This window comes from Enhydra lutris, unplaced genomic scaffold (assembly GCF_002288905.1).
Source record: "Enhydra lutris kenyoni isolate GAN:26980312 unplaced genomic scaffold, ASM228890v2 scaffoldscaffold39, whole genome shotgun sequence".
Classification (NCBI taxonomy): domain Eukaryota; kingdom Metazoa; phylum Chordata; class Mammalia; order Carnivora; family Mustelidae; genus Enhydra; species Enhydra lutris.
The window spans coordinates 30,370,475-30,391,796 of NW_019154123.1; the positions used below are offsets into that span (position 1 = coordinate 30,370,475).

General features: G+C 38.4%; 1 protein-coding gene across 2 annotated transcripts in view; it reads left to right on the forward strand.

The window, feature by feature from the left end:
• The window catches only part of LOC111155067 (ATPase 13A3), a 91,984-nt gene that overhangs the window by 46,493 nt on the left and 24,169 nt on the right, over positions 1-21,322 (forward strand). For both annotated transcript variants that reach the window (XM_022515098.1, XM_022515099.1), the window contains exons 17-28: positions 9,319-9,435; positions 10,184-10,201; positions 10,295-10,448; positions 10,545-10,665; positions 15,338-15,462; positions 17,294-17,469; positions 18,640-18,762; positions 18,846-18,925; positions 19,495-19,537; positions 19,626-19,735; positions 20,032-20,128; positions 20,971-21,043. In XM_022515098.1, the coding sequence (XP_022370806.1) occupies positions 9,319-9,435; positions 10,184-10,201; positions 10,295-10,448; positions 10,545-10,665; positions 15,338-15,462; positions 17,294-17,469; positions 18,640-18,762; positions 18,846-18,925; positions 19,495-19,537; positions 19,626-19,735; positions 20,032-20,128; positions 20,971-21,043 (1,237 nt within the window). The remainder of the gene's footprint in view (positions 1-9,318; positions 9,436-10,183; positions 10,202-10,294; positions 10,449-10,544; positions 10,666-15,337; positions 15,463-17,293; positions 17,470-18,639; positions 18,763-18,845; positions 18,926-19,494; positions 19,538-19,625; positions 19,736-20,031; positions 20,129-20,970; positions 21,044-21,322) is intronic.

Consider the following 21,322-nt stretch of genomic DNA (forward strand, 5'->3'; position numbering starts at 1 on the left):
TGTTTATAGCTTTCTGTTGTTGGTGATCATTTTAATTTGAGTGCTTGCTGTGTTTTCTGGTTATCACTTCACAGCATTGAGTTCTTTTACAGATGCAATAATGAGCTTGGTTTTGAAGTTCCCTTTTGACTTCTGAATTATTTTCTCTGCGTCAGTTTTCTTTTCCCCCTCCCTATACTTGGCTTTTTCCTTCATGCTTTTGGTTTTCATTATACATCTAGATGGTACTTCCATGTTTAAGAATGAAGGTTTGATTTGATAATTCTAGGTAGTTAGGATTTTATTCTTGCCTGTAGTGTGTTAGCCTGTTTTCTTGAGATGTGTCTCCCCTGAGGGGGAAGACTGACCAAGGGGAGTCCTGAGGGTGAGGGCTCCAGTGGGCGTGCCTCAGTCCAGAGGTGCAGAGTTACTTTACTAGCCTTTTAGGTTGCTCTCCTCACCTGCTCCCACAATGCTTGCCCTGGCGGAGCTGTGTTCTGGAGTGCTGATGCTCCCATTAGCAGCCCTTCTTCCTCCCAGGTAGGTAGTTCGTATCGCTAGGTGGTAACCCTGGTTTTCTTTTTTTTTTGGCTTAGCTCCACTCTGGCTGTTCAGAAATGTACCTTTCCTGTATGTCCACTTGTATTTATTCTGGGCTACTACTGTTTCTTTCATTAGTATATCCATCAGTATGTTTCAGTTTGCCTTTTATATTTATATTTGAAATCCTTTTCCTTTTTTTTTTTTTTAAACTTCCTGTTTACTTCTGTAGGTTTATTTATTTGGTTATTTATTTATTGGTATTTTGGTTAATGTCTTGACAGGGAGGGAGATGAATGGCTGGCCATCTTCTGATAGCCCAAAATAAATGCTTACCAAATTTAATTCCCAAAAGGCTTACAGAGAAAAATTTAAGAGTAAGGCAGAATAAGACTGATCAACTTTGATGTTCTCTAAAACTTCTCTCCCGCTGAACAGATTTTCAGTAGGTTTAGTGTTCCTTTTGTAGGTCTTAAAAAACAACTGGTTTTATAATTAAGTTTGTACAATAGTATGTTTTGTTTACTCCGAGATGCCTTGATGTTTGAGCTTACCACAAAGTATCAATGGAATGTTTTCACATAACCAGACACTGCTGTTATGTGATGTGATCGATGCCATATAAGATATATTTCAGTTTCAGAGATGTTAAAACATGTCTTGGTATCCAGTTGGTTAATTAGACACAGTTCCCTTCCCAGTCATTTTCCCATTGATTGATTCCTTCATTTTTAAGTCAAATTAGATTATTGTTTCTTGTATATGTGTATTTAATACACGTTTTGTTGGAATTATTTCACCAAAAATAAGTGTTTTTAAATTAATTTTCAGGCAGTTAGGGTAGTAGTATCTTAACCAGAAATGTTCAGTCTGAAACACTAAACTCCAGTCTTTGTGCCTCAATATGTGCTTGATCCAGTGTTTCTGCTAACCATATATGAGTTCCATATACTTTTATTTTTTTTAATTTAAATCCAATTTAGTTAACATATAGTATATTCTTAGTTTCAGGGGTAGAATTTAGTGATTCATCAGTTGCATATAATACTCAGTGCTGACTTATTTCTATCCATGTCATTGCAAATAGCAAGGTTTCATTCTTTTTGATGGCTGAGTAATATTCTGGTGTGTGTGTGTGTGTGTGTGTGTGTGTACCACATGTACCACATTTTCTTGATACATTCATCTGTCGATGGGCAGCTGGGCTCTTTCCATATTTTGGTTATTGTGGACATTGCTGCTATAAACATTGGGGTGCATTGGGTGAAACATTGATTCACTGTTGTTTTATCCTTTGAATAATTACCTAGTAGTGCAGTTGCTAGGTTGTAGGGTAGCTGTATTTTTAATTTTTTGAGGAACCTCCATACTGTTTTCCAGAGTGGCTGCACCAGCTTGCATTCCCACCAGCAGTGTAGGAGGGCTCCCCTTCCTCCGCATCCTTGCTAACATCTGTTTCCAGAGTTGTTACTTTTAGGCATTCTGACTGGTGTGAGGAGGCATCTCATTGTGGTTTTGATTTGTATTTCCCTGATGCCCAGTGATGTCAAGCATTTTTTCATGTGTCTGTTAGCTGTTTGTATGTCTTGGGAGAAATGTCTATTCATGTCTTCTGCCCATTTTCTTGATTGGATTTTGTTTTTTTTTAGGTGAGTTGTGTGAGTTCTTTATAGATTTTAGATACTAGCCCTTTATCTGATAAGACCTTTGTGAGTATCTTCTCCCATTCCATAGGCTGCCTTTTAGTTTTGTTTCTTGTTTCCTTTGCTGTGCAAAAGCTTTTTATCTTGATGAAGTCCCAATAGTTCATTTTTGCTTGCCTCTGGAGACATGTCTAGCAAGAAGTTGCTGCGACTGAGGTCAGAGAGGTTGCTGCCTGTGTTCTCTAGGATTTTGATGGATTCCTGTCACATTTAGGTCTTTATCCATTTTGAATTTATTTTTGTGTATGGTGTAAAAAAGTGGTCCAGTTTCATTTTTCTGCACGTGGCTGTCCAATTTTCCCAACGCCATTTGTTGAAGAGACCGTCTTTTTTCCACTGGATTTTCTCTCCTGCTTTGTTGAGGATTAGTTGACCATAGAGCTGAGTTTCTCTATTCTGTTTCTCTATTCTGTTCCATTGATTTGTGTGTCTGTTTTTGTGCCAGAACCATACTGGGGTGTTTTCTGATTCCATACAAATTCTAGGATTGTTTGTTCCAGTTCTGTGAAAAATGCTCTTAACGGTTTTTGGTGCAGTTGTTTGTTGAGTGGAATCAGTTACTTGATTTCTCTTTCTGTATAGAAATGCACCAGACTTCTGTGCATTGATTTTATATCTTGCCACTTTGCATTCTGCATACTGAATTCATGTATCAGTTCTAGCTGTTCTTTGCTGGAGTCGTGAGTTTCCTACATAGAGTATCATGTTGTCTGTGAAGAGTGGAAGTTTGACTTCTTCTTTACTGATTTTGGATGCCTTTTCTTTCTTTTTGTTGTCTGATGGCTGAGGCTAGGACTGTCAGTACTCTGTTGAATAACAGTGGTGAGAGTGGACATCCCTGTCATGTTCCTGACCTTAGGGGAAATGCTCTCAGTTTTTCCCTGTTGAGGGCGATATTTGGGTCTTTCATATATGGCTTTTATGATGTTGAGGTATGTCCATTTATCCCTGCATTGTGGAGGGTTTTATCGAGAAAGGATGCTGTACTTTGTCAAGTGCTTTTTCTTCAGCTATTAAGAGGATCATATGGTTCTGATCTTTTCTTTGATGTGGTGTATCACGTTGATTAATTTGTAGATGTTGAACCATCCCTGCCCAGGAATAAATCCCACTTGATTGTGACAAATAATCCTTCTTTTTTTTTTTTTTTTTTTTTAAGATTTTATTTATTTATTTGAGAGAGAGAATGAGAGAGAGAGAAAACACGAGAAGTAGAGGGTCTGAGGGAGAAGCAGACTCCCTGCTGAGCAGGGATCCTGATGCAGGATTCGATCCCGGGACTCTAGGATCATGACCCAAGCTGAAGGCAGTTGCTTAACCAGCTGAGCCACCCAGGCACCTGTGAATAATCCTTTTAATGTACGGTTGGATCCTGTTGGCTAGGATCTTGGTAAGGATTTTTGTATCCTTGTTCATTAGGGATTTTGGTCCATAATTCTTCTTTTTGATGGGGTCTTTTTCTGGTTTTGGGGTCAAGGTAATGCTGGCTTCATAGAATGAGTTTGGGTTTTCCTTCCATTTCTGTTTTTTGAAATAGTTTCAGAAGAGTAGGTATTAATTCTTCTTTAAATGTTTGGTAGAATTCCCCTAGGAAGCCATCTGGCCCTGGAGTCTTTTTAGTTGGGAGATTGTTGATTAATGATCCGATTTCCTTGCTGGTTATGGTTCTGTTCAGGTTTTCTCTTTCTCCCTGTTTCAGTTTTGGTAGTTTCTATGTTTCTAGGAATTTTTCCATTTCTTCCACATTGCCTAATTTGTTGGCATATAATTGCTCATAATAGTCTCTTGTAATTATTTGTATTTCTTTGGTGGTGGTTGTGCTCTCCTCTTTCATTCATGATTTTTTAAAGTAATTAATTATTTTTATTTATTTTTAAAAGGTTTTATTTATTTATTTGACAGAGATTACAAGTAGGCAGAGAGAGAGGGGGAAGCAGGCTCCCCGCTGAGCAGAGAGCCCGATGTGGGGCTCGATCCCAGGACCCCGAGATCATGACCCGAGCCGAAGGCAGAGGCTAAACCATTGAGCCACCCAGGTGCCCCCATGATTATATTTATTTGGGTCCTTTCTCTTTTCTTTTTGACACATTTGGCCAAGGGTTTATCAATCTTGTTAATCCTTTTAAAGAACCAGCTTCTAGTTTTGTTGATCTGTTGTTTTATTGATTTCTGGTCTAATCTTTATTATTTCTCTTCTGCTACGTTTAGCTGGGTTTATTTGCTGTTCTTTTTCTAGCTCTTTTAGGTGTGAGGTTAGTTTGTGTATCTGAGACCTTTCTTATTTCTTGAGGAAGGCCTGTATTGCTGTCTACTTCCCTTGTAAGCCCACCTTTGCTGCATCCCAGAGGTTTTGAATTGTGTTTTCATTTTCATTTGCTTCCATGTATTTTTTTAATTCTTTAATTTCCTGGTTGACCCATTCATTCTTTAGTAGGATATTCTTTAATGTCCATGTATTTGTGGTCCTTCCAGATGTTTTCTTGTGGTTGACTTCAAGTTTCACAACATTGTGGTCTGAAAATACACATAGTATGATCTCACTCTTTTTGTACCAGTTGAGTCCAGATTTGTGACCCAGTATGTGATCTATTTTCGAGAACGTTCCATGTGCACTCGAAAAGAATGTGCATTCTTCTGCTTTAGGATAAGTGCTCTGTAAATATCTTTCAAGTCCATCAAGTCCAGTGTATCATTCAAAGCCCTTGTTTCCTTCTTGATCTTCTGCTTAGTTGATCTGTCCATTGCTGTGAGTGGGGTGTTAAAGTCCCCTACTATTATTGTATTATTATCAGTTGATTTATTTTATTTTGTTATTAATTGATTTATATATTTGGTTGCTTCCAAGTTAGAGGCATACATGTGTGCAGTTGTTAGATCTTATTGGATAGACTCCTTTATTATGGTATAGTGTCCTTCATCTCTTACTATAGTCTTTGGTTTAAAATCTAGCTTGTCTAATATAAGGATGGCTACTCCAGCTTTCTTTTGATGTCCATTGGCATGATAAATGCTCACTTTGACCTGGAGGTGTCTTTGGGTCTAAAATGAGTCTCTTGTAAGCAGCTTATCAACAGGTCTTGTTTTTTTAATCCATTCTGATACCCTGTGTCTTGATTAGATTATTTAGTCCATTTACATTCAGAATAATTATTGAAAGATACAAATTTATATGTATCAAAAATGGATCTAAAAGCAGTCTGCATTGGTTATCAGATATGGCTGGCCCTATAGTTTTCCATGACAACATTTGACCACTGAAATCCCAGGCCACCATAGGGAATGACTGCATTGGGCCAAGAACTTTTGCCATATCCCTCACACTCATCTGACCTTTTTCTCAACAGATTACCACTTTTATCATTTGGAACTCTAAGAAACAGAACATTCTCTAATAGAGAAAAGTAATTGAAAGATTTGAGTAAATTTTAACATGCTGAATTTTATAAATATATGGTATTTGGAGAAATTTGTTACTGGGGGGAAAGCAATTAATGCTGACTTTTGGTTGAATAAAACTTTTCTTTTTCTGGAAAAAAAAAAGATACTAATTTAGTGCTTTTGTATTACGTGTTAAAACTCTGTTCCTGTAGATTGTGTCTGTTCCTTTCTAGTCTTTATTACTATTGGTCTCTCTGCCTGAAGCATCCCCTTTAATATTTCTTGCAGGGCTGGTTTAGGTACATGAATTCCTTTAGTTTTTGTTTGTCTTAGAAATTCTTTATCTTTCCTTCTATTCTGAATTCTTTATCTTTCCTTCTATTCTGAATGAAGACTTCCTGGATAAAGTATTCTTGGCTGCATATTTTTCCCATTCAGCTCATTGACTATATCATACCAGTTCTTTCTGGTCTGACAGGTCTCTGTGGACAGGTCTGCTGCCAGCTTTATGTGTCCTCTTGTCTTGAGCTGCTTTCAGGATTTTCTCTTTATGGCTTTGCAATTTGCAAGTTTCACTATAATAATCTGTTGTGGTGTTGACCAGTTTTCGTTGATTTTGAGGGGAGTTCTCTGTGCCTCTTGGACTTGAATGCCTGTTTCCTTCCCCAGATTAGGGAAGTTCTCAACTATAATTTGTTGAAGTAAACCTTCTATCCCTTTCTTTTGCTCTTCTTCTGGGACCCCCTATAATATGGATATTATTTTGCTTTATGGAATCGCTGAGTTCCGTAAGTCTACCTTAGTGATCTAATAGTCTTTCCCTCAGCTCTTCAGCTTCATTATTTTCCATAATTTTATCCTCTGTATCACAGCTTTGTTCATCCTCATTTTTATGACCTCCACTTGGGACTGCATCTTGATTATAGCATTTTTAATCTTGGCCTGACTGGATTTTAATTCTTTCATCTGTATAGTAAGGGATTCTCTCGTGTCTTCATTGCTTTTTTCAAGCCCAACTAGTATCTTTATAATTGTTGTTTTAAATTCTAGTTCAAACATCTTAGTTATGTCCATATTGATTAAATCCCTGGCTATGAGTATTACCTCTTTTTCTTTATTTTGGGGGAAATTTCTCCATCCTGTCATTTTGTCAAGAAAAGAAAAATAGAAAAAGGGAAAAAAAAAAACCCAATAACAACAACAAGAAGGGACGGCTGGGTGACTGAGTCAGTGAAGCAGCTGCCTTCGACTCAGATCATGATCTTAGGCTCCTGGGATTTAGCCCGGCTGGTTCCCTGCTCTGCGGGGAGTCTGCTTCTCCCTTTCTCTGCCCCTACCCCTGCTCGTACTCGCTCAAATAAATAAGATCTTAAAAAAAAAGTAACAAAAACTTCAGGAAGTGTTTCTGGTGTATGCTGTGTGCACTCTGCTGTTGTGTTTTGGCTTCTCTATCCAGCTGGTCTGTCCTCTACAGAGTCCTTCTGTGCTTGTAGTGGGGAGTGTTTGGATCTTTAACTTGGTGTGCTTTGATTTGTCTGTTAATTTGGAAAGAAAGAAAGAAAAAAGCCTGATCCAAGACAGGAGAAAAGGAACAAAAACGCAGACAGACAAAAAACTATAAACGCCTGATGCCAAAGAATGAGAAAGAACGAAGGAAAAAAGAGTGAGGAAAGAAGAAAAGAAGAAAAAATATATAAGCCTGTTCTAAAAAATAAGAGTAGCAAACAAACCAACAAATGAACAAAAAATTATAAGTCTGATACCCCCAAAAAAGATAAAGAGAAGAGAGGAAGAAAAAATATAAAGTAAAAGATAAAAAATAAGAAATGGAAAAATTTAAAAAAAATTAAAAATTAAGGAAGAAAAGAAGAAGCAAGTCTGGTCCTCTTTCCACCAGAAGCTGACGTTTTGGAGCACTCTTTAATCAGTAGACTTGGTACATGTGGAGGCCTATGTTGGTTTTCTGAGGGAGAGGCCTGCTGTGCTGGTTTACAGGCTGACTTGCCCTTATAAAGATGCCCCTGCCAGGTCAGGGGGCAGGGTTTAGTGTAGGGGACTGCAGCCTCAGGGGAGGCATTGTGTTTCTCTCACAAGTTGCACGGAGCTGCTGTGGGGCAGGGATGGTGGTGGAAGAGGAAGGATGTGGCATCATTCTACCCTCTTGTCCCTGGGGAAGGAACTCCTGGCCACCGTTCTGCAGGAGGCCCTCTCAAAAAAGCCTATAATCTCTTGTGTCCCAGGCCTTTGTCATTTCCCTGTTCTTCACCTGTCTGGTTCCTGGGCTGTTAGTACCCTTGGTGCCACGGATCTTCTGTATTTTTATCTCCGGCCTGTGGCTGGGATTCAAAACTCCCAAATTTCAAGGGGCCTGGCAAGGTGCATACCCACTCCAGTCCCTATCCCGGAGGAGAACCTTGTAGTGCACCAGTACCATGCTGTCTGGGAAGAACAGTCATACAGCTCACACACACAGGCTAGAGTTCATGTGACTCACAGTGGAAAGCCAGCTCAGTCCCCAACTCTGTCTCAGAAAAGCAGTTGCACAGAGGCTGAATCGATTGTGGTAGACCGTGAAAAGCGAAGCAAGCTTATCTGCACTCGCTGGTTTAGGTTTGTTGTGGCTCACAGTGGAAAGCTGCTGGGAGGTTATCTGCCCTCTGCGCACACCTCTGTCCCTGCTGAGCTCAGTGGCTCACAGCTGACCTTTTGTCCTTGGAGAGGCAAAATACGCTCTTCCAAATGTATGATGGGAAAGGAGCACTCTCTCCTACATGCAACCCAAGGGGTCTCCTGGTCTTGGCTTACAGTGTGCTCCTCACCTGCTGGAGTCTCTCCCGCTCTCTCCCTCTTTCTTACTTTGCTGCTTGAAATGGTTCTTGCTCCTTCGGGGCTCCTTGGCTTTCCTCCCCTCCCAGTTCATGGCTCCATTCTCTCCAGCTGTGCAGATTGTTTTCTTATTCCTACTTGCTCAGAATGGTTGGCTATTGATCTGGCTGTGTTTGAGGGACAAGGCGAACTCAGCGTCCCCCTACGATGCTATTTTAAATCCTCCCCTGTGCTCCGTATACTTTTGCATCCTTTTCTGGTAGCAGAAGATAATCCCTGGATGATAGACTGAACATTTGTGGTACTGCAGGAATCTTCTGGGTTTTTTTGTTTGTTTGTTTGTTTGTTTTTTGTTGTTTGTTTTTTTGCAAAGAATCTAATTGAGCAGGTTGTAAGAGCAAAATGAGAAGTTTTTCTCTGTTCTCTGGTTCTTTATCTCACTTCTAACCTCTGCTTCTCATCTTCCATGTGTTGTCAGAACTTTAACTGATTTCGCTGATATTTTACTCTACTCACCTTAGTGATCTAGTAGTGTTTGTTTATTCCTTGGGCACTGCCTTTTCTTTTTTTTTAATTACTGAAGGTAACCATAATGTTTTTTAGTGTTTTGTTTTGTTTTTAAAGTAGAACCAGTGGGGGTGCCTGAGTGGCTCAGTGGGTTAAGCCTCTGCCTTCGGCTCAGGTCATGATCTCAGGGTCCTGGGATCAAGTCCCGCATTGGGCTCTCTGCTCAGCAGGGAGCCTGCTTCCCCCTCTCTCTCTGCCTGCCTCTCTGGCTACTTGTGATCGCCCTCTCTCTGTCATGTAAATAAAAAAAATAAAATAAAAATCTTTAAAGTAGAACCAGTGAATTGAATTTTATGAAGTAATGCGTTGGATATTTTCCTTTCAGATTCTGGAAGAAGCAACTGAAGAGGAAACAGCACTTCATAATCGAATTATGCCCACTGTGGTTCGTCCAGCGAAACAGCTGCTTCCTGAATCCACACCTGCAGGAAACCAAGAAATGGTGTGAAATCACGTTAAGTTGGATAATAAACTGTTGATGCTCATGTTTAATCCTCATTTTGAAATGTTGCTAGAAGATGAAATCACATGCCCTTTATTTAACTTATGCAGATAAGAGTATTTTAACTGCATTTATCCAAAGCTACACACCTGATGTGTTTCAAGCACTATTTGTGTAAAGCATTAAGATTTAATTCTCTTTACCATTACTTTTCCTTCCTGTTTATTGAGCAACTTAGTGTCTTGTGATTTAGATACATGGTGATTTATCTTTTTAGAAGGTTCCGGAGTCCTGGGATCGAGTCCCGCATCGGGCTCCCAACTCCATGGGGAGTCTGCTTCTCCTTCTGACCTTCTCTGCTCTTATGCTCTCTCTCTCTCAAATAAATAAATAAAATCTTTTAAAGAAAGAAGAAAAAAAATAAATTGCAACTGTATTCTTAGGATTCAGTAAAAGATATGTGAAAGGCTTTATTTTTAGGTGAATTTTAAATTATGTTCCCCCTTAGTTTCTTTTAGTACTTAATATTTTAGGATAGCAAAATTATTTGAAAATACTGAAGGATGTATTTTTATTAAATGAGAGGTAGTAGAGAAGCAGTCTTGAAAACTGAGTTTGAAATAATCAAAGGTCCTTGCTATTTTTTAAGTAATGTTTTGTGGATGTATCAAGTTTTCGTTTTTTTAAAACTTGAGTATGTTAATGGACCTAAATGGTATTTTCTTTTTTCTTTTCGCTTTATTTTTAGGAGCTGTTTGAACTTCCAGTAAGTAAAGAATGTTTACTTGTTACTTAAGTATACTTGCTTTAATTCTGAAAAAATAGTAAATGCTTTATGCATCTTTTTGAAATTACACAGGCTATTTATGAGATAGGAATTGTTCGCCAGTTCCCGTTTTCTTCTGCTTTGCAACGTATGAGTGTGGTTGCAAGGGTGCTGGGGGATAAGAAGATGGATGCCTACATGAAAGGAGCACCTGAGGTCATTGCCAGTCTCTGTAAACCTGAAACAGGTAAGGAAGCAACTAGGCTTTGAGTGAAATTCTGGTATTTAGGTGAGCTTATATTTGCAGTTTTAACAATAACATTTATTTTTTTCTTTTTAAAAGTTCCTGTTGATTTTGAAAAAGTTTTAGAGGATTACACTAAACAGGGTTTCCGTGTGATTGCTCTTGCGCACAGAAAATTAGAGTCAAAACTCACATGGCATAAAGTACAGAATATCAGCAGGTAAGGTTGATGAATGGTTTTTCTACAGTTTATCCAATAATGTTCGTTTATATGAGTCATATATGGCAATTTGTATGTTGTATTTACTAAATATTTGTTGAGTGTATGCAGCTGCACCTAATGTAGTGTTTTGTTTTAGGTGATTGAGATACAAGTACAGCTCTTCAGAACTCTTACCAGTTTGTTTGTTAAATATTTATCTAGTGCCTGCTATGTGTCAGGCATGTTTTAGGAATACAGTTTTAAAATGTAAGCATAATTCTCTTGTATTTTGTTCTTCCCAAAGAATCTACTTGGTTTTGCCCAGTGTTTGGAACCAAGTATTATTTTGGTCAGAGTTTCATGAGTCACAATAACCAATTATACCAGTACTCTTTCCCAACTCCCAAAGGTCGAGTGACATTGCCATCATCACATTTACTTTTCTCTAGTTTTACTCTCTCCAATTTGTGTTCCACAGTGCCTCCAGAGCTTTTTAACATTCAGTTCTAATACCAGTCTCCTACCTGGAATTCTAGTAAATGGCCTCCATTTACATTACATTACATAGAAGAGTTCACCATCAGGAATATGCATCAGGAAAGAAACAAAACATGTAACACTTAATTTGAAAAAGGGAAAGTGATAGAAGCAGATAAAAAATCAGAAAAAGACATACAAGGGTGCCTGGGTGGCTCAGTCAGTAAAGTGTCTGCCTTTGACTTAGGTCATGATCCCAGGACCCCTCGTAAGGCTCACTGCTCAGTAGGGAGTCTGCTTTTTCCTTCTCCCTCTGCTCCTTCCCCCTGCTCGTGCTCACTTGCTTGCTCTCAAATAAATAAATAAATAAATAAAATCTTAAAAAAAAAAAAAAAGAAAAAGGCATACAAATGGCCAATGAACAAATGGAAATTGTAGTACATTATTTAGTTCTTTGGGGAACTACAAAATAAAACCACAGTGAGACATCACTTCTCTCCTGAGGTTCGTGAAATTAAAGATTGATAATATCAAGTGTTAGTGAAGGCTTGAGAAAATTTTAATGAACATGTGTAGTACCTGTCAAAATTTAAATTGCTTATACGTTTGATCCCGCAAGTGCAGTTCTAGGAATCCAGCTTAAAGAGCTATTTCTATGTGTCATGCACAAGTTATGCACAGGTTCAGGGTTTTTTTTTTCTTAATATTTTTTAATTTTTTTATAAACATGTAATGTATTATTAGCCCCAGGGGTACAGGTCTGTGAATCGCCAGGTTTACACACTTCACAGCACTCACCACAGCACATACCCTCCCCAATGTCCATAACCCCACCACCCTCTTTCGACCCCCCTCCCCCACCAGGTTCAGGTTTAAATAGTGTCAGTAGCACAACAATAGGGCAGTGGCTAAATTACAGACTATTAACACTTCTTTTAATTACACCTTTTCCCACTATGCAAAAGTAGAGTGTTCCTGTGAAGCTGTTCATAAGCCAGAACAGCTTAAAGGGAGGAAACCGTTACCATTAATTTATGTGGAAAAAATTCTGAGTTTTTCCAGACCCCAAAAATAATCTCTCTTAAGCTCTCATAACTTGGGACACATCTTGCTAATGCAGGCACAATAAATCAAGATAGAGCAAGATGCTCATAGGCACAGTTCAGACCTATGTGGCTTGATGCTGAGGTGCTGACTGTAATACCCAGGGAAGGAGCTTGGGAGGGCCACTCCCAGCTGCTTGGGCGTGCACTGCTTCTGAATTGGCTTGCTGCAAAATAAATGCTGAATGCTGTTTTTGCCTTTCCCCCTTTTTTCTTGAAAGTGAAAAGTCTTCAGAATTCTTTGGGTTTTTGAAAACAAGTACCGATGAAGTCTTTTATAAAAGTGGCCTAATGCAAGCTTTTGAAAAGCAGATGATTCCTAAGCCTAAAGAGTTAGGGCAGTGTTTATAGTAGAATCCTGGTTTTCTGAATGAGAACTAAAGGAGTGGAGCAGATAGCCTAATAGCTAAGAGGAAAAGCTATGTTAGGAATTCTGCCTGTTCACACAGAATGTTTGGGGGATGTGGTTTAAGCATGAACATTTCAAAAAAAAAGAAAAGCAGTAGCCAGCTGATGGGACTGATCGATACACATGGTTGGGAGGTGCAGTAAAATACTGTGTTCTAATTCCTGTGAAGGACACATGAGGCTCTTCTTTCTCTACAGCTCCACCTTTTGCCATTTTTTCCCCTTAAAGACTAACTACTGATTTGTCTGTAGTTCTTGAGCCTGTCCTAATCAGACATCATTCCATGCCCTTGAATAAGCTATTCCTTCTGCCCAGAATATCCTATTCCTGTCAACTTTTCTCTCTTTCTCTACTGCTTTCTCTCTTTCTCTCTTTCTTTGTCATCTATAAACCAAGACCTTCTCCGTCTTTCCATTCTGTCTTACCAGGGCAGGTTTTGGCATTTCTCCTACTGCTTGAACCTTTACATCTTGAGTTGAATATTGTATTGTTCATTCATTAGAAGACAAAATTTCCATGACCTATGTCATTTTATTGTTAGGAAAAAGTTAGGAAACCAGTAGTAGCCAGAAACTAGCAGGTCATGGGAAAATGGCTATAGTGCTTAGACCCCAGGGTGTCTCATTGGTACAGCTTTGTTACTTGAAGTGCATTTTCAGACTTAAAGGCTCATTTCTTCTATCACCACCAGCAGTGTCATTTTATATTGTTTCTTAACTGTTCTTTAATACCTTTACCACCCATAGTTATTAATTATATTTCAAAGATTGTTTAGGGTTTAGAGCTTTGTACTTAAAGTGCCTTTATTGAATTTTGTGTCAAAAAACCACTTCTTATTGCAAGTCTGAAATTTTGGTTCCTAACCTCAAGTCTTCTTTCTCCATCATGGGGGCAGGGTGGGGGGGATATTTCTGGGGCACCTGGGTGGCTTAGTTGGTTGAGTGTCCAACTCGTGATCTCAGTTGAGGTCTTGATGTCTGGGTCGTGAGTTCAAGCCTTACATTGGGCTCCTTGCTGGGTGTGGAATCTACTTTAAAAAAAAAAAAAAAGAAAAAATAATTCTGTGATAGAATTTTAGTAGCTTGAGGTTGCCCCCCTCCAAAGATTTTATTTTTATTTATTTGACAGAGAGAGAGAGGTCACAAGTAGGCAGAGAGGCAGGCAGAGAGAGCAGGGGAAGCAGGCTCCCCACTGAGAAGAGAGCACGATGTGGGGCTCGATCCCAGGACCCTGAGATCATGACCTGAGCCGAAGGCAGAGGTTAACCCACTGAGCCACCCAGGCGCCTCAGTAGCTTGAGATTTCTTAAGAATGCAGCCATCTCCATGATGATGCTGAAGCACATGTTATTTTTGCATGTACATCTTCTTAAAAGGTTTTACTTTTTATTTATTTATTTGAGAGGGAGGGAGGAGGGGCAGACTGGGGAGAATCTCAAGCAGATTCTGTACCAAGTGTGGAACTTGATCTCATAGCCTCAGATATGACTTGAGCCAAAGCAGAGTTGGATGCTCAACCAACTGAGCTACTCGAGTGCCCCTGCATATATCTCTTTGCCAGCATGTCTGTTTTCCCACTAAAGCCCCTTGAGGGTAGGGATCATACCTTTTCATCTTTGACCTTCCAGGGAATAGTAGTGCTACTTGGTACAGAGTGGGTACTTAACTTTTGAAGGAATAGCATCTTGATAGCTATTGAATATTAATAAATATTTCTTAAAGGAAATTTTCTTTAAAGATTCTATTTATGTATTTGACAGAGAGAGCAAGTGAGCCCAAATAGGAGGAGTAGCAGGCAGAGGGAGGGGGAGAAGCAGGCTTCTTTCTGAATGAGGACCCTGAAGCAGGGCTCGATCCCAGGACTCTGGAATCATGACCTGAGCCGAAGACAGATGTTTAATGTTTGAGCTACCCAGGTGCCCTGAATATTAATAAATATTGTAAGAGCCCCATCTCTGGGGCTCATTGTCAGACTGCTAAATAGTTTTTGTATCACACTGTCAGGATCAAGAATTTGATCAAGAGTCTAGGGGCATCTGGGTGGCTCAGTTGGTTAAGTGTCTGCCTTAGGCTCAGGTCATGATCCTGGAGTCCCAGGATTGAGCCCCATATTGGGCTCCCCGCTTAGTGAAGAGTCTGCTTCTCCTTCTGACCCTACCCCTTCTTGTGCTCTCTCACTCTCTTTCTCTCTCAAATAATTAAAATCTTAAAAAAAGAATTTGATCACTTCTAAAATCATCAAAGGCTTGATAATAATGAATGCAGTATAACTGTGTTGAATGTGCTTATGGTCAAGTTTTTTCCTTTTCTCTTAACATTTATGTTAGGCTGTGTTATATTTGGGGTCCAGTAAAGCATAGATTTACTTATGCTCATTCATTTTGTGGGTAGAATACAAGATGAACATTTTTCAGTACTTCAGGTGATCAGTGTCTTAAAAGATAACATTTTCACATAATCCTTATTTCTCACATTTCAAAGGGTAATGTTTTATTTCAAAATATGCCTCTTGGGAATTATTTTTCCAGTTATGAATTTTTTGAGATATTAAGCTCGATCACACATATATATGGCTTATTCAGCATATAAAATGTTTCAATTTGTAATTTATGGGAATTTTAATTTGCTTTATTAATAAAAAGAGAAAAAGTATCTGTTCTCTGGACTAAACCATTTTGTGTTAAAATTTCTTTTTTCTGCAGAGATGTCATTGAAAACAACATGGATTTTATGGGATTAATTGTAATGCAGAACAAATTAAAGCAAGAAACCCCTGCAGTACTTGAAGATTTGCATAAAGCCAACATTCGCACTGTCATGGTCACAGGTTAGACTTTATAAAAGGACACAGGAAAAATTGAATGCGACTCTTAAGAGTTCAGGTTATAGGATATTGTGGAATGATTAGTTATAAAAGCATATAGTGGCTCCATCCTACCTTGCCCCATTTCAACTCAGTGTTTTTTAAAGGTATAAGATAACTTTGCAGAACTCTCCTGAGGCCTAGCAAATTCTTTTTATAGAAGTAGTAAAACAGTGAAGGGCATATTGTAAAAATTTAGATTTTGCTCTTTTTTGTTATCCCTCTAATCATATATTTTTTATAGCAGTTATTTTATTTTGTGTAAGCTGTTTGTAGATTTGTTTTCTGTACTAGAGCATAAGATTGTAGAGAGTTAAGAGAATGTTTTGTTCGTTTTGGGGTCTTGTGCAGTTTTTAGAATCATGCCAGATGCATGGAAAATGACTAATAGATATTTGTTAGAATTACACTTTTATGTGTAAGAGTATGTTTATTTTCATTGCCTGAATGTGTACTAGTGAAAATAGCCATTGTTTGATTGGTTTTTGATTTCTGACGACTATATCCAAATGATTCTCTGGTGTTACTATCTTGTTGATATTAGATAATTCCCATTCCTTAGTTGTGTGAAATTGTGGCAACTCTTAAGTATTTTTTTCTTAGGAAATAATAAGAATTAAGATAATCATTCTATGGCTCGTTTATGTGTTCACTAAGACTTACGGGGAAAAAGCAATTGACGTTTTTTTGTTTCACACTCTGAGATCCATCTAAAAGCAAACTTACCACTATGTAGCTCAAGTAGAAATTTATTAGCATCCCAGCAATTCCTTGGTTCTAAGGATTGCTCCTTCAAAGCACTTTCCATCTCTGTCTCTTTCCTCTCTTTCCCTGCCATGACGGACTGTGACCTTTGTCCCACCGGGGGTCTGTCTGGTCACAAGAGGCCCCCGTTGGAAATTGTGTGTGGGAATTGGGGGAAGAAATCCTGTCGCCCTTCAGTTTTGGCAGCAGTGGGCTTTGCAGACCTTTGCCTGCCTCTCACATGTGTGGATATTTTCTTGATCCTGTCCTTACAGGGCTTCTTTTCATTTCTCTCCTCCTGACTGAGAGGATGTCTGTCTTCTCTTCTTATCTTGTGAAGATTGTATTCTTGTTTACCTGGCTCATCGTTGTGCTTTTGGAACCCGTTCCTTTTTTCCTGTGATACTAGGTATTCTTGTACAGACCCAGTGACTCCTAAGTTATTCCAACAGATATTTTTGAGCACCTGCTCTGTGCACGTGCAGCACGGCGCCAGGTGTCGCTAGGTACTACTAGTGCCTGACCGAAAGAGATGACAGTGTATCTGGCTCTAAAAATTGTAATTGTGGGGCGCCTGGGTGGCTCAGTGGGTTAAGCCGCTGCCTTAGGCTCAGGTCATGATCTCAGGGTCCTGGGATCGAGTCCCGCATCGGGCTCTCTGCTCAGCAGGGAGCCTGCTTCCCTCTCTCTCTCTCTCTCTCTCTGCCTGCCTCTCTGTCTACTTGTGATCTCTCTCTGTCAAATAGATAAATAAAATCTTTTTTTTTTTTTTTTAGATAAATAAAATCTTTAAAAAAAAATAAAAATAAAAATTGTAATTGTGAGACTGGTATGACTGTTCAGCATATGTGTGCTTGAATTATTTGAGACTTCCTTTGTAAAGTATGTTTTGATTTTTGCTGTCTTTAAGATTCAAGAGTAATACTATACATTTTCATCGTTTTGCCAAGCACAGTCATGGGGTAATAGGTATTCTTGATAAATATTCATTGTTGAGTACATTTATGTTTCCATTTTAATTGTAATGCATTTTCAATATTTTGAAAATTAGGTGACAATATGTTGACTGCTGTTTCTGTGGCCAGAGATTGTGGAATGATACTACCTCAGGATAAAGTTATTATTGCTGAAGCATTACCTCCGAAGGATGGGAAAGTTGCCAAGATAAACTGGCATTATGCAGACACCCTAACACAGTGCAGTAATTCATCAGCAATTGACTCAGAGGTAATGTCAAGAAGAATTTTCCCTTTTGAAGCTTGCTTGTTTGAATTCAGTCTGAAAAAATAAAAGGTGGTGCATTAGAACACAACAAAAGAAATGAAAACAGACACCTGGGCCACATCCTCAGAGATTGATTTATTAGGGCTGGATGAGACCCAGCTACCTCAAATTGTGATATTTAGCCCGAACTTGAGAAGCACCATTTTAAAGTATGTAAATTCCAGATATTTATCCTATTTTAACCATTTAAGAAGATTTATTTGAGAGAGGAGAGAGAGTGTGTTAGAATGGGGCAGGAGGCAGAGGGAGAAAATCCCCAGACTCCCTGCTGAGCTAGAAACCCGACACAGGGCTTGATCCCACCACCCATGAGATCACGACCTGAGCCGAAACCAAGAATGGCCACTTCACAGACTGAGCTGCCTAGGCAGCTGTTTTAAAAGTAATGATAAATGATGCAGGTGGTCTATAGTATTTAGTCCATGCATTATTTCAAACCGAGGCTGATTTTTAGCCTTTGTTGGTTGGTTGATTGTTTTTTAAATAACCACTATAGGTAGATTACCTTAAAACTGAATTTCCTTTTACTTTTAATAAACATTAAACTTTCATTGTTTTATGTAAATTATCAAATAAAAGAATTTCATTTTAGATCAAATATATATGTGATTTTTTTTTTAAATAAAGATTTTATTTATTTGACACAGAGAGAGTACAAGCAGGGGGAAGAGCAGGTAGAGGTAGAGGGAGAAGCAGCCTCCCTTGCAGAGCAGGAAACCCCGATGCTGGGCTTGATTCCAGGACTCTTGGGATTATGAGCTGAGCCAAAGGCATATGCTTAACCAACTAGGCCATCCAGGCACCCCTAGATCAAATGTATTTATTTATTTATTTTAAAAAAAAATTTTTTAAATTTTTATTTATTTATTTGACAGAGAGAGAGAGATCACAAGTAGACAGAGAGGCAGGCAGAGAGAAGGGAGAAGCAGGCCCCCTGCCGAGCAGAGCCCGATGTGGGGCTCGATCCCAGGACCCTGAGATCATGACCTGAGCTGAAGGCAGAGGCTTAACCCACTGAGCCACCCAGGCGCCCCATAGATCAAATGTATTTAAAATAGGATTTTATTACTTGGTCTGGCTGCCTAAATATTGTTTTAAATGTCTCATACACAGGCTATTCCAATTAAACTGGTCCATGATAGCTTAGAGGATCTTCAGGTGACTCGTTACCATTTTGCAATGAATGGAAAATCATTTTCAGTAATATTAGAACATTTCCAAGACCTTGCTCCTAAGGTTAGTGACATGGGTTTATGTATGTGTGTGCTCACACGAATAAACTGTGAACAGTATTTTAAAGAAATTTATATTTTTTCCAGTTGATGTTGCATGGCACTGTGTTTGCTCGTATGGCACCTGATCAGAAGACACAATTAATAGAAGCATTGCAAAATGTAGAGTAAGTATTGTTTTTTTTTTTTATGGATTTTAATGTCATTTTCAAAACCAGAAAAGTAACTAATATTTCATGTATATAGTATTGTCACCTATCAGGTAGGTGACAGCTCTGAAGTGCCTTTTTAAAAGAGGTTCATGTGCTAATTTATTTAGCTAAAGTACAATATCTACAATTCCTTTTCCAGGTAATATCTGTAAGATAGAGTTCATTTACTCAGCTTGTAGAAGTCACTTCATAGTTTGTGTACATAAGTTTTAATGTAAAAGTAGGTTACTAAAGACTGTACAGACCCAAGATCTTTGCTCTAAAGATAAGGAAATTGAGATGCCAGATGATAAACTGATTTGCCCAGCTGTGGCAGAAATGGGACAGTAACCCAGGTCATTTGACTTGCAAGCTGATGCCATTTGCAAAAGCAACATGCCTGTAGTCCTTGCGATAAAAAGATTCTTTAGTTCCAGTGGGGAGGTCTCGGTCTATTAGCTCTTCATAATAACATTGGAGGAATCTTAAGTTAAATGTTTGTTTTAAAAAGGTAATCAAAATCTTAATGTGATTTTTGTTTCTAGTTACTTTGTTGGGATGTGCGGTGATGGTGCAAATGATTGTGGTGTAAGTATGGTTTTTGTGATTTATAGTTCTTTCTTTAGTCTAAGTCACATTTATAAAACTTAACCTCTTTTCTTCTTCAAACCACTAGGCTTTGAAGCGGGCACATGGAGGCATTTCGTTATCAGAGCTCGAGGCTTCAGTGGCATCTCCCTTTACCTCCAAAACTCCTAGTATTTCCTGTGTGCCAAACCTTATCAGGTAGCACAAATTCAACATTATCTCTTTGTGATGTGCTCTGTTAACGTAGAAAAAAATCATCATAGAAATTAATACGAATTTGTTGTGATGATGTGTTAGTATATTCGATCTCTAACTTCATTAGCAGCAGGTTGCTACTCTTCATCTCTTTCAGGTTCTGCTTTAGTTTTGATCTTTTGGTAGGAAAGTGCTTTGTCATAGCTGTTGAATGTTGATGTTCATCAGTCAGGATATTACTGTGATTTGAAAGAGGAGTTCAAATGCTTTTATTGACATGCCAACATTTGTTTTCCCAGGGAAGGCCGTGCTGCTTTAATGACTTCTTTCTGTGTGTTTAAATTTATGGCTTTGTACAGCATTATACAGTACTTCAGTGTTACTCTGCTATATTCCGTGAGTACTGACCTTGCTTACAGAGATGGTGCTTTTGTTAAGGCATTTAAACCAAAAAAAATGGAGTATGTATGCATCTACTAATTAGGGAACTTAAATAACTAGCATCTATAAATTTTCCTTTAGTTTATTATATTTTGAGTAGCAATTGAAAATCTCATTAATCTGGAATAGCATTTTCTTTAAGGCTGACAGTTGTGGCTAAAGCTTTGTGAGTAAAAGATGATTGTATTCTTTTTTTTTTGCCTTTAGCACAGATTGGGCATCTTTCTGAGAGCTCTTCAAAATGTTAAGCTGTGACGTATTTCACATTTGTAGTTAACTCTGCTAAACATTTACAGAAAAAGGCCAGAGTGAGAAAGATGTTTCAGTAGTAGTTTGTAGGACTTTATGCATTTGGAGAAAACTATAAACAGTGATGTCCGTAGGTACTCCATCAGATTTTATAACTGAAGTGATCTCACTTTAGAATTTTCTCAAAACAAACAGTAGTGACATCCCAGGGAGTTTTTGTGAAGTTATCCCTTTCTACCATTTGTAGAAAGGATCAGGAGGGATGGTGTTAGATGGATATTAGGAAGCTTTGAGATACTAATTTCCAAGGGTGTTGAATATAATAAATAAGAGCTTTTATTTTCTTTAAAAGATTTTACTATCAGAGGCAAATGTATTTTAATTTTTAAGCAGGTCCAAATATTACTTTAAAGTTGTTATTGATGGCGGGGGCTGGGGTGCGGGTAGAGTGGGAGAACTAAAATCAAAGAAGAAAAATCTAAAGCTGGGGAAAGTGGTATAAAAATAGTTTCTGAAAACTAATTATGCTTTTAAAATTACTTTTGCAGATCTTAAGTAACCTAGGAGACTTCCAGTTTCTTTTCATTGATCTGGCAATCATTTTGGTAGTGGTATTTACAAGTGAGTAATTTGCTTTAGTATTGATTTAAAAGCATATGAAATTCTGATTAACTCCTTAAACTTTGGTAAATTTATATCAATAATTATAACATAGGGCATACTTCTTCCCTATAAATTCATTTTTTTTTTTACTACTAGTTGTTTTTATTTGCCTTAGTTGTTTTACTCTTCTTTCTCCATCTTTTTCTTCCACTGAGCAGAGTGCCTAGTGCAGGGCTCCATCCCAGGATCCTGGGATCATGACCTGAGCTGAAGGCAGGTGCCTAACCAACTGAGACA